Here is a 17,426-nt window from a genome sequence, read left to right as displayed (position 1 = left end):
GCTCGACAGGCGGCTGGCTTTTTTTCTGCGTGCGGCTTGCCGCCTTCGGACCGCAACCACTTTTGCGCTCGAGGTGGCCCTTTAGCTTGGTGCACGAGCGGCACCTCCAGCAAGTCTTGGTCTTCCTCGTCTTTGGACGTCCTGGCTTCTTCTTCGATACACGGCGCAAAACTGGGGCCATTCCAGGGAGTAGAGAAAATGAAACTGTTAGCAGTTGAATACAGTTTAGCTTTTAACCAACTTCACTGATGGCTTCCTTGGTCATTGCGATATGTATGTACTAATATAAGTACATGCATATTACTATCACTGACCTCAGTGATTGTAACGTTACTTACTATTTTCTGTAATCTCAGTGATAATAACTGAGATATGGAAATTCCTCTTCAAAACAGTGCAAGAGATTGGGATAGACTCGCAAAAATCTATCAGCTGTAGGATTCATCTTCCGGCTCGATGACGTTCACCGAGCAAATTGGTACACATATCGACGGAAGATATGGCATTCTTCCGTCGATATGTGTGCGCTAAAAAACAACTCGCTCTATTGCTGGGTCAGCAATGCTGGCACCGTGCAGTAAATCTTCTCTGTCAACGAAGATTTACTGCACGGCAACGAATTGTTGATGTTGAGACAATGCACGTTTCTTTCTAAAAAAACTTTTAGGCCCTGATTTAGACCCTTTCAAAAAGATATTTTATAAAAAATTACCAAAAGGTTTTGAAAATCTAAATTAAAAAATCGCCGATACTTGACTTTTTCATAAAGACGCTCGGTATTAATGCAAGTACATGTACAATAACTAGCGTGACGAGAATGTAACGCGATGATTTAGCTCGCGTTGATTTAAACATTTAGAGCCAAGTGGCCGCCTTTTGAGGACCGCGGCACCCACAGCATCAGTGAGCCCCCCCCACCCGACCCTGAAATTCCAATAAAATCTGGTCTCTTGCAGCTCGGCAATTGTGGCATTCCACGTGACCGTCTCGCGCGGTGCCACTTTGACTTCTGCAAATTTACTATGATGTTCACCATCCCATCGCCCTCCTTTGTCCAGGCTCCATAGCTTCCTATAAAAGCTTCGTCCACGGTTGTTAGCCCAAGTGCATCGAAAAGAGTACCGTCGTCTACCTCTCCAATAAATGACGTTGGACCACAAGTAGGTTGGACGAACTGGGAGACCATCCAGAGAATGCCCGTTGGGTCCAGACCTGCCAATACCACAAGTCCAAGGTTTGCTGATTCGAGTGTGGCATCATCTTTGGCAACGGAGACTCCCATATTGGTTGTGTTCGTCTCAATCAACTGATCAATAATAACCCCCATGGTCTTGCGTAGTAAGTCTCGCGTCTGGAAAGCAGTCTCAGTGGTTTTGTTGCGCAGAATTTCACCCATACAATTATTGGTAACGAAAGCCACATCGGTTAGAACGAGCGAAGATCTGATCATTGTCACTCGGATATCTTCGCTTGTGGCACTGGGTGTTGCGCTGCGGATACTTTGAATGGTAGTGCTGACACGGTCTGTGAGAGTTTTAAGCTGGAATCCACACGTCGTGTTGGAGTCGAGGAAGTCCTGGATTTCGACCACAGTCGATTCATCTGGAGGATTGAGCGCACTGACATTCCGAAGAAATGCCATCACGTCCGTCGCAGACGCTAAAATCTGGTCTCCGTTGACGATCGCCTGCTTCACAATATTTTCCACTACTGCGATCACGACGCCCGTGACTCGTGCACTGTACGAAACCGGGAGACCGAGACAAGTGCAGACTGCGACGGGTAAGTCCACAACGACAACATCTGTCTGGTACGCTACAGCAAGGAGCTCTTCGACGGAGCCTTGTGGGGCAGAAGTTTGCTGGAATCTCAGATAGTAAATAAGCGATTTGAGCACACCAATGATACTCGCAGCACACATATACGTCTGATGCGCCGCCTTGTACGCGGCCTTGACTTCGCCAAACACGCCTGCAGTTGCAGTGTTGAAAACCACAGAGACTACCGACGCGGCTTTTTGGAGAATTTTCTAGGATACAATCGTCATTTTGGGGGATACACTCCAGACCGCATTTGATCGGATATGACAGTGGACATTGCGCGATACAATTGTTGCCGGTCGTGCTGTATCCAAGCGGACAGAGCTGACTGCTACTGAGCGACTCCGTTTATCGATAACAGGCTGAGTCTAGAGCGTCACCGATGGTGGGACCCACCCAGTTCCTCATCTTCTTGCCATACCATTCTGAACTGTGAGGTACAAATGTGTAGCATTGATCCTGGTCCAAATTGCACCCAATTCGTACACTTCCGTCCCTGCTCGACCGAAAAACCCACTGAACTGATAGCCTTCGGGGGCATCCACCGTTGCACTTTCATCCGTCTTTGACCCTGCACCAACGGAGTTGCCTCTGTTGGTGAACAATCGTAAGTAGAATACCCGTTTCGATCCAAGTTTCTTGGCCACATGGATTTCCATAGAATTGACGTATTCTCCTTCACCGAGTGCGAGGATGTTGTCCGTTCCGCCTGAACCTCCGTGAGACCACGTGGCCTCATCGGTTGATGCCACTCGCACTGTAACTTGGTCAGCTCGCTCATCACCGCGGACTGTGACGGAGCTCAACATTTGTCCGAACTTGACGCCTGAAACGTCCGAAAACGCGATTCCCTTAACACCCTCTCCGAAAGTATCGCTCAACAGGATGTCCTCGTAGTGAAAAGCGGCTCCATAACGGACAATGAGTGATAACAAACTCAGCAGTTTCCAATTGGCCATGGCGACTAAGGCACTACAATTGAGTTGTGTGAGCCGTGAATTGAATTGTGTGAGCCGTGAATGCGTGGGGTAATAGCGCACCAGGATGTCCAGGTTGCAGTCAACAAGGGAATACCTGGTGTATGCCACTTCTCGGCGGCGAATTGCGGTACCGCCGGTAGTATCGGCGGTACGACTCGTACTACGAGACCAGACAAGGACAACTTTCAACCGGTAAGGATAAACAAATCCCGTTATCACTGATCGATAACTTACCAGTTCATCTTTCTATCTAGGTACTGCAGAGATAATTCTTTAACGCGAACGCAACAAGGCTTAGTGGTCTGTTATGCCGGGTAAAACGTTGAAGGGTAATGCGGAAAATGTCTTGCAAAAGAAACTTTTAATGGGTCCGTTTCTGTTCAAACAATTCTGGAGGTAAAAAAATAAACTACACCTTTCGTCGTTTTCTTTTTAAACTTAAAAGTTTCAGATTCAGATTTTGTCCAAATGTTTGGCCTGGTGATGCGCAGACCAGTTCCAAAGTGGCCACTTCACAGTGGACTCCACTTGATTCCCCTGAAGGAAAAAAAGGAATCACAAATGCAGAATACATGTACATACAGAGTACAGTACGTCGTGGTGGAGGGTGAAGCGCTTAAGTACATGTACTGGTGACTGGCACTTGATGTTGACTTTCACATACCTTGAGGTCTGGTGAGATGCGCCGGTGGTGATCGGACAGCGGTGGTTGATATGGAGTTGTTCAAGATGAAGCTGCTCACGATGCAAGTAGCGCACTGACATCGTCGACAGCCAAGTCGACTCTACGGTGCGGAGTCCACACCGACACCAACACCGCAGCGATCCTCCGTCTTCACTGAAGACTCTTCCATTCTTTGTGTAAAGTATCGGTGATGCAAATCCTGGTTCTTGTCCTACAGATTCCAACTTCCCCCCATTACTCGAACTGACTGGATGTATCAGGATGCTTGTCCAACGAAACTGATCAAACGCATTGTTAAACTCACCGAGCGTGCGAGCGATGCAGTCATTCGCTGTACTGCAGGCGCTGCTGCTCCTGTTCGTCGTAGCTGTCTCCGGTGCGACGTCCGATGAGGATATACAGCTCAGTGAAGAGCTCGGTGGGTCCGGTGGCGTCGCGTTCTCTGATATCGAGCTGGTCCGGTTCGGGCAAACCGCCCACACGATCACTGTCAACGCCAAGGAGCGGATCACCGCCGTGATTCTACGAGTGGCGACACCAACCGAGCGAATTCTATCTCATGGCGGATGTAGCGGTACAGACAGCACACTCACTCTCGAAGAAGGGGAATACGTCAACTCTATGGAGATTCACTGGGGTAAAAAGAGTTTGAGTAGACGGATATTCTACCTTAAATTCACTACCAACAAGAAGCGCTGGGTGGCTGGGGGGACGGAGACGGAGGACAATTCCAAAGTCACCGCTCCTGAAGGGTTCCAGCTTAGTGGGTTTTTCGGTCGTGCAGAGGGAGATATTTACCAGTTGGGTGCGATTTGGACGAGAATTAACGCGACAACTAAAGCGCTGACGGATGTCATGGGCACTGCATGGTATGGAGATCGGATCCGGAACTGGGTGGGCCCTACCATTGGCGATGCTGCCGACTCGGCATGCTACAGGAAGAGGGAGTTTTATGGGAGCGGGAAATCCTGTCCTTTAGGATACGGTCCGAACGGTATCAGCTGTCTTGCGCAGTGTCCGATTGCGTATCCCGTCGACTGTTACGAAGAGTGTATCCCTCAAAATGACGATTGCAGTGGGGAGATTCTCCAAAAGACGGCTTCCGTGGTGTCTGCAGTGTTCAACACAGTGACTGCAGGGATATTTGGCCTTGTGTTTTCGTCATACAAGAAAGCGAAACAAAATTTCCTCTGCGCGGCCAACATCATTGGTGTCATGAAGTCCCTCATCTACTATCTTCGCTTCCAGCGCACGACGGCGCCAGAAGGGACAGTCGAAGAGATGCTCGCTATCGCGTATCAGTCCAACGTCGTGATCTTCGACCTGCCCATCGCTGTTGCCAATTGTCTTGGAATTGAAGTTCCCACCAAAGCCATGGTCGCCAACATCGTGTACATCGTGGTAGAGAATATCGTCAAGCAAGTCATCGTCAACGGCGACCAGATCTTCTCATCCGCTGCCAACGTCCTTGCTCTTCTCTCTAACGCCACTATCATCAAAACTACTACTGAGGAATCGACAGTCGAAGAACTTCAGGATCTACTTGATTCTGACACAACGTGTGGGTATCAGTTAAAAAACCTCACGGATCATATCGTGTCGACCATTCACAATATTCGCAACAAGACCCCGAAAGCTACGGTTAATGACATTCGCATTAAAATCAGCGACACGTCAATTGTTCTGCGGGATATTCCCACCGCTACCAACAATTGTTTGCGGGAATTACTGAGGAACAAAACCACTGAGGCTGCATTTGAGACCCGCGACTTAATCCGCAGGACTTTCGGAGTGATTGTCGACCAACTGGTCGAGACGAACTCGACGGATATGGGGCAATCTCTTGCGGAAGACGACTACACTCTCGATGCCGCCAACCTGGCGCTCGTAGTGCTGGGCGGTATGGATCCTACCGGTATTGCCTGGATGTTGTCGCAATTTATTCAACCGACTTGTGGCCCCACTGCGTTTATCGGAGAGATTGACGACGGGAATCTGCATGACGCACTGGGACTCAAGACGATGGACGAGGCGTTTAAAGGCAGTTATGGCACCTGGACGAAGGAGGGCGATGGCAAGATAAGAATCTACTTTGAAAGCACCGATACCAAAGATGTGACGGTAACTATGCATTCGGGGGGTGCAGTGTTCACGAAGGTCAAAGTTCCGGCGAAAAGCAGAGTAAAATGGACTGAGAAGCTCTCCAAGCTGCAAGACAAGGTGCTGTACTTGGATCGCTGGCGTCCTAGTGTGGTTGGCGTCCCTGTATCGTCCGGTGGGTCCTTGGTACTGTGGATCCCGAGGTCGTACGATGGAGGACATCTTACCATGCATGTAAGGATCAATGACAGCTAAAACTTAAGTAAAAAAATGTCCATCTTTGTAAAAAGCACGCATAGTTCTAAGTAGCTTAATCCTCGTCATCGCTCGAGTCTGAACCTTCTTCCAGCGACATCAGCCCGAGTAAAATACGGCGGCAAACTTGACGTTCGTGCTGGCAGAGTTGATGGATGGCATGCACTTCACTGGCGTTGTCTTCCGAAGATTCCGACAATAAATCGCTGTACCGCTTGTCCTTGTCTTGGAGAACTACAGCCAGGACGTCGTAAAGCTGCTCAGTAGGCAAGTTGGAAGCCATCACGAAGCTCAGCAGCGCGTCGCCAAGTCCGAACTCTTGTTCGGCGTCGCCGTTTAGCGAAAAGAACAGAGCGCTGTCGTCGTTATTGGGATGCGCCACTTTCCGACGCTTGAACGGATTTGCCTTTGCTTTGCCTTTGCCTTTGCCCTTACCAATGTACGAGGCATCGTCTTCTACGTCCTCATCCTCGTCTTCGCTGTCCTGCGAGCATGTCTTGAATGCATTCGTGAGGTCCGAACTGGAAATGTGAATCGAATCTGATGGCACAAGAGTAGGAAGCACAAACCCGTAGCGACACAGAAGCTGCAGAAAAGTAACGTTAGTGAGACGTAACGTCCAAGTAACGGCATCATTCTACTCGGATGTTACCTGTGCGTTAGACAGATCTCCATAGGAAATCGTCACAGGTTCTTTCTTCTCTACCTCACGCAGTGCAACTAGCTGCAAAACAGTCAAAAGTGAGCAACATGGCAACATCATCGCTAATTTTCATCCACGCACCTGGAAACTACCTGACTCGGTTTTCACAATATGCGCAGCCGGATTCTCCGCTGAGTGGTTGGCCATGTCAATAACCGGAAGTAGCGTCGGTTCCAGCCCATTTGCAACCTTGAACGCACTAAAATACACGGCATTTTAACAACATTAAGTATTACTTTGAGGTGTATAAAAATTAAATACCGGTACACTGTTTCGCTTGACGTACCGTGACGAAACAATCGAGTAAGCCCACTGAAATTTCTTCAGTGTCGACACTTCAGTCGGCCAAATCACCGGAAATTCGTTGGCGAACGGCACGGCATAGTCTTCGTACAATTTGAGCACCAGCTTATCGTCCAGAATCGGGAACGCTGTGGTGTCTTTGAGCATTTTACGCTGATTTTCATCCCAGCTGAGTGGCAGCGAAATGGCCGTCGGGAGTTGCTGGATGTAGCCATGAAAATCACTTGTGTCCTTTCGAGCAAGTTCTGCCAACAATGCCAAAGTGGTTTTCACTGTGCCACTCAGTTGCAGAGTGTTGGTCTTCTCCTGCAACTTTTGCTTTTCTTCGCCATCGTACTGTTCCAGCCAGTAACTGCCATTTAGAAACGACCCAGCGTTGAGAGTCACCAGTTCAGCACCAAATTGGAACTCGCTCTTCGCCACTATAGAGCGATCGTCTTTGCCGTACGAAGCAACAGAAGACACAGGGTCGATGAGGTCGTGTGCCACCGTCACGCTCGGCTTGTGCGTCGCGACCCACTCCAACAACGACATGATTGGCGTGAAGCGAATATGGAGTTTCTAATTGCGTTTCTATTTTTATTACTTACATCAAAAGTTCCCGAAAAGCATTCTTTTCAACTGCAACAAACGCACATAGGAGCTCTTGATCCTGACGTGCATCAATAGATGACCACCTTGTGCTGCTTGAGGGACCCACAGCAGTAGTGAACCACCGCCTCTACCGGGCAAGCCAAACAATCCTGGACGCCAGCGATCCAGATAAAGTGTCTTGGCTTGGAGCTCGGAAACCGTAGAACTCCATCTCACCGTGTCCCCAGCCCCCACGTCCACCTTGGCATATTCATCTCCACCAGAGTAAATCACGACTGTCACGTCCTCTTGGTCTGTACTTTCAAAGATGAGACTCACCACTCCGTCCCCTTTCTTGGTCCACGATCCGTAGCTGCCTACGAACGCCTCGTCCACTGTCCACATCCCCAACGCGTCGTATAGATTGCCATCGTCAATTTCACCGATAAACGACGCAAATTGGTTGAACAAATTGAGACACCATATAAAAGATACCAGTCGGGTCTAGACCGCCCAGAGCCATTAGCCCCATGTTGGCCACCTGCTTCATGTACTCGTTTTCTGCCACATTTTTGCCCAAATCCGTCGTAGATTTCTCGATAAGCTGGTCGATGATGACTCCCATCGTTTTCCGTAGTAAATCCCGAGTCTCAAAAGCTGCTTGCACGGTTTTGTTGGCCATCATCTCCTTCATGCAATTATTTTTCACTCGTGGGATATCGTGCTGTGTGAGCGTTGACCTGCTGATCGCCACGCGAACATCGTCTACAGCGGCATTCGGTGTCTTGTTCCGAACGTCGCTGACTCGGAAGATAACGCGGTCGGTTAGTTTCTTCAGCTCGTAGCCGCACGAAGTGTTGGCTGCGATGAATTCCTCCAGCTCAGTCACGCTGTTTGCCGAGCTATTGACCGTTGTGGCATTCCGCAGCAGGTTAATGACGTTTGTTGCAGACGAGATAATCTTATCACCGTTGAGAATGGTCTGCTTGACGATAAATTGCACGGCCTGCAGCACATAGCCTGCCCACACCATTCTCGGTGGAGGTGGCATACCCAGACACGCGTACACTGCAACTGGCAGGTCGATCAGCACCACGTTGCTTCGATACGCCACAGCAAGCAACTTCTCTGTATCTCCTTGTGGCGCAGTGTTTTGCACAAACCGGAAGTAGTAAATGAGTGACTTGATCACCGAGATGACGCCTGCTGCGCACATGTACACTCGTTTGGCCCCCGTGTACACCGTCTTGAGGTTGGCAAACACGCCAGCTGTCGCTGCATTGAACGCGACGTTAGCCACTGCTGCGATCTTCGTGAGAACGGCCATCGCGCAGTTGTCGTTCTGGGGGATACACTCGAGAAAACACTCGACGGGGTATGACATCGGACACTGCACGATACAGTCGTCGTCGTCCCTGCCGTAGGCTAAAGGACAGACATTCTTGCTGTCCATGGACTGCGTTTTCCGATAACACGCGTTGTCCTTCGGAACGCCGACAGTGGGGCCCACCCAGTTCCGGATAATATCTCCGTACCAAGCCGTGTCCATGGTGTCCGTCAGCAACATCGGTGTAGCGTCCATTCGCGTCCAGATTGCCCCGAGTTGATACACTTCGTCTTCCGCACGGCCGTGCAAACCACTTAGCTGGAAACCCTTGGGTGCAGTCACTTTGGCGCTTTGTTGTGACTTCGTTCCTACCGACACATTCTTCGCCCCACTCGTACCGAAGTTGACGTAGCATACCTGCGTTCGTCCGTCGTTTTTGCACCAGTGAACTTCCATCGAGTTGATGTACTCACCTTTATCCAAAGCGAGCGTGACTTCTTCACCACCGGGTCCTCCGTGGTTGTATGTCAAGCCTAGAAGGCCTGCTACCTGTATGGTTACTGCATCAAGACGCTCTGCTCCTACACTGGGTCAGTCCCTCGCTTCCATTACGCTTCGAGGACGAAGCGTAATGGAAGCGAGGGACTGACCCAGTGTAATCTTAGAGATATCCGAAAACGCGTTGCCGTGCGGGCCACCGTAATGCTCACTGAGAGCGATATCTTCGTCAGCTGAAACCGGACCAGAGACGGTCTCGTTCACGGCAGCAATAGTGGCCCACACCGCTCCAATGAGGTCGATCTCATCGCCAAATCTACCAAAGAATCCAGCGAGCTGGAAGCCTTCGGGGGCTTGTGCTGATCCTTTAATTTCTGTCTGAGTTCCACCCGCAATTATTGAGGAGCGAGTAAAAATGCAAGCATTTTTTCAGCATTTTATCAGTTATTCTAGGGTCAATACTGTCCACCAAAACTACTGGTTGCCACCACCTCAAAAGAGACTTTACGAGCCTTGTGTAATCTCCTCAACTCATTCGACCTTTTGCAGTCATCCCAACAACTCTTCAGCCCCCTTTTGCCCAAGTACCTCGTGAATTTCACAAACAAGGACATCTGAACGCGTATCTGGCTGATCATGAACCCATGTTGGCCAAGATACACGCGCTCATGAAACACCTGAGCACCATCAAGTGTCGTGTTGCCCTTCGCAAGGTGACCTCTCTAGCGCCCGTCATGCCCAACGCGACTCGTTGGTCGAGTACCTTCAGCATTATACAGCAGTACGACAAGATTTGTAGCGCTCTCCTCGCGTTGGACCACGCTACGGTGGCTAAACATGACATCGCGCGCTTTCTACAGACGCCAGAGGAAACCGAAGCCGCTCGCTCCCTTCTCAAGTCGCTGCACGAGCTGAACGAGGTGTGAGTAAGGCGCTACAAGACTCAACTCTAACAGTGGTGGGTGCACGACGTGCCTTTGATGCAGTGTTGCGCAAGTACCCCAGCATGAAGACCCGGCTTGAAAGTGACGCCTCCGTCGTCAACAATCCCGCACTGGAGAGCGGCATCGTGAAGATCATTGGCGGTGGTCGGCTGAATGCACGCGAACAAGCGGCGTGTACTCATCTCAAGCGCAGCAGCGACGACACAGTGGTAAACCCAGCAGTTTCCAAGTCATTGCTCGCGTCGGCTTTCAAGAAGGCCCCTGTGACGCGCTCCCACCGCAATACTTTCCTCTCGAGTGGGTTCCACCCACGTCGAACGAGTGCGAGCGTTTCTTCAGTCAATCCATGGACCCTAACACTCTTGAAGTGCTTATGTTTCTATCGTACAGCAAGGACTGATGGGAAGGATTTAGTGTTAAAGCTATCAGGCAGAGTATGCGTAGTCAACTTAGGGAATAATGCCATTATTATTGTCTTGGCGTAATAGCAGCAGAATATATTGAGTATGGCATATTGGGGAACCCTGTTCTTGGGGATAAATATCGTCATATTGCCTGACCCCGAGCTCTCCATTGATCCTCCCTCTGCAATTGCTGGAGCTAAAGAAGGAACCGGTGTCGGGGGTGGCTTCACGAGTTTGATATAAGCCCAAATCGCGCCAAGAGAGTCAATCTCCTTCTCTTCACTACCGTAGAACCCCGCAAGCTGGAAACCCTTAGGAGCAGTCACAGTTGTCTTCTGTTCTGTCTTGGTTCCTCCAGAGAGCGAGTTACCTAAATTCGTGACGAAAGCGATGTAGAAAATGCGCGTCTTGTCTTTTGTAACAATACCGCCGGCGATGTGTTTGTTCCAGTGCACCTCCATGGACGTAATGAACTCACCTTTCTTAAGCTTGAGCGTTTTCTGGTCACCACCAGTGCCGCCGTGAGTGAAATGGAAAGTCTTGGGCGCTGATATTTCCAATGTGATGCCGTCGAGACGCTCCCCCGCATGGATAGAGATCGAAGCGACAGTCTGTCCCGAGTTGACAAAGTTCTGGTCCGAGAAATTGGTACCGTGCGGGCCTCCAAAGCGTTCCCTAAGTTGGACAGAGTCCTCGATGGTCATAGGTCCCGATCCTGCTGTAAAGGCCTCGGTAGACCCGACTGCAGACTTTTCAATAGATGCTGCTCAAACCTCTGCTGTCGTCTCCCCCTTCTTCTTCTCAATGAGAGAAAGAGAACCAGAAGAATCGACTGCAGCGAACGCCGAATTTGCGGGAGCAGCAGCAGGAGGCGCTTCAGCAGAAATCCGCGTACAAATCGTCCCCAACTTGTCAATCTCGTCGCCGTCTTGCCCGAAAAAGCCTCCAAGCTGGAACCCTTCCGGTGCTGTGACTGTGCTCTTGCTTTCCGTCTGAGAACCTGCTGACACCGTGCTGCCTGCGCTCGTCCCAAAACTCAAGTAGAAGATACGCGTTCGACTTTTCTTCTCGGCCCAGTGAGCCTCCATCGACGTGATGTATTCACCCTCGGCAAGTGTTAGTGTATTCTCCTTTCCACCCGCTCCACCGTGACTAAAGGTCATGGCTGTGGGTCTTGTCACTTCCAACGATAAACCATCGACACGCTCTTCTGCCCGAATCGTAATTGACCTGATCGTTTGTCCCACCACAACTGAGGCTTGATCCGAGAACTCCTTTCCATGAGAACCACCGAAATCCTCACTCAACTGGATGGGGTCCTGCACGGTCACTGGAGCTCCAGCAGACCCCACTGAAAATTCGGCGATGGGGGTTGCTGTTGAGCTTGTTGTGGATGCTGCTGATCCTCCCGTCGATATTGCTACTATATCATTCGAAGCTGAAGAGGATAGTTCTGATGACGGTGGTATAAAACCCCCTGACCCCGATTCGGAGGCAGAGGCTGCATTTGACACCGCTAACGAATTCGAATCAGAAGAACTTGACGCTTCCGACGCGGACGTGTCATCAGACGCTGCGGTTGAGCTCGACTCGGAAGCATCAGACGCCTCGGAGGCGGATGCTGCATTAGAAGTCGCTATCGAAGATGGCTCGGAGGAACTTGACGTTTCCGATTCATCCGATTCTGCGGTTAAACCCGATTCGGAGACATCCGATGACTGGGCATCTGTGCTGGATGTCAACTCGGAAGACCTTGACGATCCTGCGGAGGACACTTCTGCTAAACTCGATTCGGACGCAGAGGCTGCGCTAGATGTTAACAGCGAATTTGAATCGGAAGAACTTGACGTTTCCGACGCGGACGATTCATCGGACGCTGCAGTTGAACCCGATTCAGAGACAGCAGATGACTCGGCATCTGTGCTGGACGACAATTCGGAAGAACTTGACGATTCTGCGGAGGACACTTCTGCTAAACTCGATTCAGAGGCAGCGCTAGACATTAACAGCGAGTCTGAATCCGAAGAATTTAACGTTTCCGACGCGGACGATTCATCAGATTCTGCGGTTGAACTCGATTCAAAGACATCAGATGACTCGGAATCTGCGCTGGATGTTGACTCGGAAGAGCTTGACGATCCTACGGAGGATTCATCAGACACTTCCGATGGACTCGACTCGGATGCAGAGGCTGCATTAGACGTTATCAACGAATCTGAATCAGAGGAACTTGACGTTTCCGACGCGGACGTGTCATCAGACGCTGCGGTTGAGCTCGACTCGGATTCATCAGACGCCTCGGAGGCGGATGCTGCTTTAGAAGTCGCTAACGAAGATGGATCGGAGGAACTTGACGTCTCCGATTCATCAGATTCTGCGGTTGAACCCGATTCGGAGACATCAGATGACTGGGCTTCTGTGCTGGATGTCAACTCGGAAGAACTTGACGATCCTGCGGAGGACACTTCTGCTGAACTCGATTCGGACGCAGAGGCTGCGCTAGACATTAACAGCGAGTCTGAATTAGAAGAACTTGACGTTTCCGACGCGGACGATACATCCGATTCTGCGGTTGAACTCGATTCGGAGACATCAGATGACTCGGAATCTGCGCTGGATGTTGACTCGGAAGAGCTTGACGATCCTGCGGAGGATTCATCAGACACTTCCGATGAACTTGACTCGGACGCAGAGGCTGCATTAGACGTTATTAACGAATCTGAATCAGAGGAACTTGACGTTTCCGACGCGGACGATTCATCAGACGCTGCAGTTGAACCCGATTCAGAGACAGCAGATGACTCGGCATCTGTGCTGGACGACAATTCGGAAGAACTTGACGATTCTGCGGAGGACGCTTCTGCTAAACTCGATTCGGACTTAGAGGCTGCGCTAGACATTAACAGTGAATTTGAATCCGAAGAACTTGACGTTTTCGATTCAGACGACTCGGTATCTGCGCTAGATGTTAGCTCGGAAGAGCTTGACGATCCTACGGAGGATTCTGTTGCGACGCAATACCTTTGAGTTTGTATACTCGGTTTGTGCAATATGATAGGTTAAAAGGCAATCAAATAGTCTATTTGATTGGATAAATGTCAATAAGGGCAATGGCTGAAGGAAAGAGGCCAGCGTCCAACCAACTTAAGATAAGCCGAGGGATGTGGTGGAGAGGTGGCCATGTGATGCCACCTCATATCCAAAACTGACGGCAACTACCAACTACGTGTGTAAGCAACATTTTAAGTACTTCTCAATGGCTGCTATTGCTAAGACTGGTGGTGGCCTCGAGAAATTTAATGGTAAGTCCTACACTATGTGGAAGGACAAGCTGTTGACTTACGTCAATCAGTTGGACCATCAGTACCAAACGAAGCTGTTAGAGAAGGAACAGCCTGAAGCGAAGGTGCTCATGGCCGACTTCCTGCGGGACAATCCTAAGAAGCCAGCACCACCGACCACCAAAATGGACGAGCAAGAGGCGCTCTCGGCGCGGTGGGACGTGATGCACTGGATGAGAGGAAGCGGCGACTTACAAACTGGCTCAATCAGGTCCTTCCAAACTTCTTTCTCTCTACCCTTCCCGATGTGGTGTCCTCCATGGACCCATGTGAAGTCATTCGACTTCTCGAGAAGAACTTCGGCCAAGGTGACGCTGCGGGCCTGATTGAGCTGACCCGGGCCTGGTCGAAGGTGTTGCGTAGCCCTTGGCGTGACTTAAGGACACTTTTCGCGCAACTTAAGAAGGCAAAGAACGAGATTAACAGAAAGTCTCGGAAGCTGCTCGGCCAGGACATGGTGACCGAGTCTTGGCTGTGCATTGAAGTCCTGTCACAACTCCCAAGTGAATTTTGGGCTTCAGCGATCTCCATGAAGAAAGAGGACTTCACGGTGGATAGGGTCGAAGTGGACTTACGCAAGACCTTTGGTGACCGATCCAAGAAAGAAGTGGGTTTAATGGATAAAACCCAAGCGATTCCTGTCAACAATGTCGGGGTCAAGAGAAAAAGCGGTGCAGGTGAGGGTGGAAAAAGGTGTTTTTACTGCCTCAAGAGTGGACACTTTAAATCGGACTGTTCGGTGATGATCGCTGATAGGGATCCTAACCGCGAAGGTGGACCCCTTTTTAGGACCGATATCAACACTGCACCGGGTGCTAAGAAGGCCAAGAAGCCGAAGACAACCCCGATTAATACCCTCAAATCGGTGGTGCTAGAAGGGGGAAAACGCCTAAATGAGTGTGGGAAGACTCTTCTGGAAGAGTGCATTGAGGACGAGGAGATGGACGACATTGAGGATCTGGACCCCGCCTACCATAAAGGTTTTGAGGATGGTGGTAACGTGCCGAATACCCCTGTCAGGTCCCCACTACAAATGGACGACATCGAAGAGGAGGTACGTAAGCAGCATCACTCCTATTTGAGATCCTTGAAGAAGTTAAAACTGACCGATGATATGTGGGTGGTTGATACTGGTGCAGGCCGAGCTATAACATCAGATCGAAGCTGGTTTGGTGGGAGCCTAAAACCGAGTCAGGGCCACACTTTTACCTACGGAAACGGGAGCTTTTCTCATAGCTCACTAAAGGGATCAATAAAACTTACCGTTTTAAGCCCTAAAAAGAGGTTGAGTGTATTAACACTAAGTGATGTCTCATTTGACCGTAAGTGTGATAGTAACTTGTTGAGTGCCTACTATTTAGCTCGACAGGGATTTAGGCACTTTCAGTCAAAATCAGGTGAATTTCTATTTTTTATAGGGAATGACCAAAAATTGCTCTTTGCAGCAGTGGCAATGGGAGAAGTCTATTACTTACCGAGTATTAAACCGACTAAAAGGCGTGTTTTTAGCACTCAGAGTGGTAACTTAGCTAACCTTTTAAAGGAGTGGCACCTAAGACTGGGTCATGTCGGTAAGGAACGTCTAATTAGGACTATCAGCAACCAGAAAATTGAGGGTCTTCCTCATATTTCGTATTCAGAGCTTAACCCCTCTGATACCGCAAATGGAGTCTCTGAACGTGCAAACATTACGTCGTAACTTACGACGTCCTAATAACAGCATTATTGTATAGGGGCGCCCCTTTTGCCGTAGGATACATCGGCGATGGTGAATAAAGTTTTGAAGTGTTTGGTCTTCACATGTCGTATACTTACGACCTCTTCTAAACGCCAACGCATAGAGAAGTCTCAACTTACGACTTCTACTAAAGCCTGATTCAAGAAATGTACTACCCACGTACAAAATCAATTACATATAAAACAACGACACTCGAGATACTACAATCAAACCCCCGTTTTATGGCGTTTTCAAACGTTAGCTACATACGCAGTTTCGCCCTCGTCATCAGCATCGTCCTCCTCTTCCCGCAACAACTCACGGCGTGTTTTCTTGCGCGCTCCAAACTTGGCCGGACGTCGAAACACAACTCGTTTCCCAAGTGACTCAGGAATTGATTTTCCACACTCAAAATCTTCATGCCAAATCTGGAAGCATGTTTTCGCGATTCCATTGTACTCACGCCGAGCTTTCGGGCAGAGGAAAAATTTGGCCTCGCCGCTGGAGCAGTCTTCACAGTAGAATGTCGTCTGGAAAGATTTTTTTCTTTCACCGCGAAGAAGTGCGCATACCTTACACGCACGCTGTCTACGCTTTTGAACGCCGGACACAATGACCCAGTCATCGTACTGTTTGTAGATGTGCTGTGGGAGGCGACGACGTTTTCGCCTGGAGGGAGCGGATGACTGTGGAGTTGCTATAGGATCCAAGTCGAAATCTTCGGGTTTTAACTGCAGGAGCTGGTTGTGGAGGACAGCCATCCACGCAGCACGAGACATTGGCGCAATTCTCGCGGCCCGGCATACCTCCTTGTGTGTGATAAAAGCATTCACGATCGCCAGATCTAGGAAGCCTAAAAATAAGGACTTGTAGTACTTTCGAAACCGATAAGCCATTTGAATTGAGAACGACTGCAGGCGGAGTTGATCATGAATATCAACTCCGCCCATCCACCGCTGATAATCGGTCACTAGCTTGGGACACTTTACAGTAATCGCCCCAATTTGTTTCACATTGCGCTGAATCGTATCCTCCTCCATCGATGCACCCGTGGCCAAATAATGGACTGGCTTTCTATCCCACCAGTGGCACGCAACCATTGTAGGTGCTGCCTCGCAGCGCGAGAACGTAAAGGTTCCTCTCTCAACTCCACGAGGCCGCGTCCGACGGCCTTCAACGACTTGACGTTCAAATCCAATGCGGTTCGTCATGATAGTTCCGACGACGTAGATAGACATACCGAGGAGCTGTAAAGCCAGCGCTACGGACGAATAATACCGATCGACAACGACCATTCGAAATCCACTAGAGCAGTCGCCAAGTAAAATTTTCATGCTGCGAATGACGGCAGCCGCACCCGTCTTGTTGTCGATAGTGGTGGATTCTCCGTCTGTTGATTCACGGGCTCCAACATAGACCTCAAACCTAAACCAGTAAGTTACGACGTTAGCTTTTCAGAATTGCTAGAGATGTCAGAAGCTACGACTTTGAAAAAAGGATACTAACGCACCTGTGGCAGTAAGCTGTCTTTGAGTCGCAAACCATAAAAAGTTTGGTACCGTACCGATGAGGTTTATCTGACATAAACATCCGCGTAGTGTTCCGCCGAGACGTTGCTGGTAACACACCTTCATCGAACGAAAACACTGCCGGCAATGTCCAGCCAGATTGGAAGCGCTGCTGCAGGATATCGACGACCGGACGCAGTTTTCACAGTTTGTCTCGAGTGCGGGGTGCATTGTTGTTTGTGAAGTGTAGATCACGTAGGATAGCTGT

General features: G+C 49.8%; 3 protein-coding genes across 3 annotated transcripts; 1 reads left to right on the top strand and 2 right to left on the bottom strand.

The window, feature by feature from the left end:
- Positions 1-3,803: 3,803 nt before the first annotated feature.
- PITG_00343 (uncharacterized protein) lies at positions 3,804-5,840 on the top strand (the record flags this gene model as incomplete). The annotated part of the gene is made up of 1 exon (XM_002908910.1): positions 3,804-5,840. One exon carries the CDS (start codon positions 3,804-3,806, stop codon positions 5,838-5,840), a length of 2,037 nt encoding a protein of 678 aa, XP_002908956.1.
- A 3-nt stretch (positions 5,841-5,843) lies between these two features.
- Positions 5,844-7,380, bottom strand: PITG_00342 (uncharacterized protein; the record flags this gene model as incomplete). Its single annotated transcript, XM_002908909.1, has 4 exons — positions 5,844-6,426; positions 6,493-6,564; positions 6,625-6,742; positions 6,830-7,380. The coding sequence occupies 4 exons, from the start codon at positions 7,378-7,380 to the stop codon at positions 5,896-5,898; spliced, it is 1,272 nt and encodes a 423-aa protein (XP_002908955.1).
- Positions 7,381-7,858: 478 nt separating this feature from the next.
- Positions 7,859-9,914, bottom strand: PITG_00341 (uncharacterized protein; the record flags this gene model as incomplete). The annotated part of the gene is made up of 3 exons (XM_002908908.1): positions 7,859-9,306; positions 9,397-9,609; positions 9,887-9,914. The coding sequence occupies 3 exons, from the start codon at positions 9,912-9,914 to the stop codon at positions 7,859-7,861; spliced, it is 1,689 nt and encodes a 562-aa protein (XP_002908954.1).
- Between the last annotated feature and the right edge of the window lie 7,512 nt (positions 9,915-17,426).

Source organism: Phytophthora infestans, genomic scaffold (genome assembly GCF_000142945.1).
Source record: "Phytophthora infestans T30-4 supercont1.1 genomic scaffold, whole genome shotgun sequence".
NCBI classification, from domain to species: Eukaryota; Oomycota; class Peronosporomycetes; order Peronosporales; family Peronosporaceae; genus Phytophthora; species Phytophthora infestans.
The sequence above is the reverse complement of the archived record's forward strand: the minus strand, read 5'-3'. Positions and strand labels throughout refer to the sequence as shown.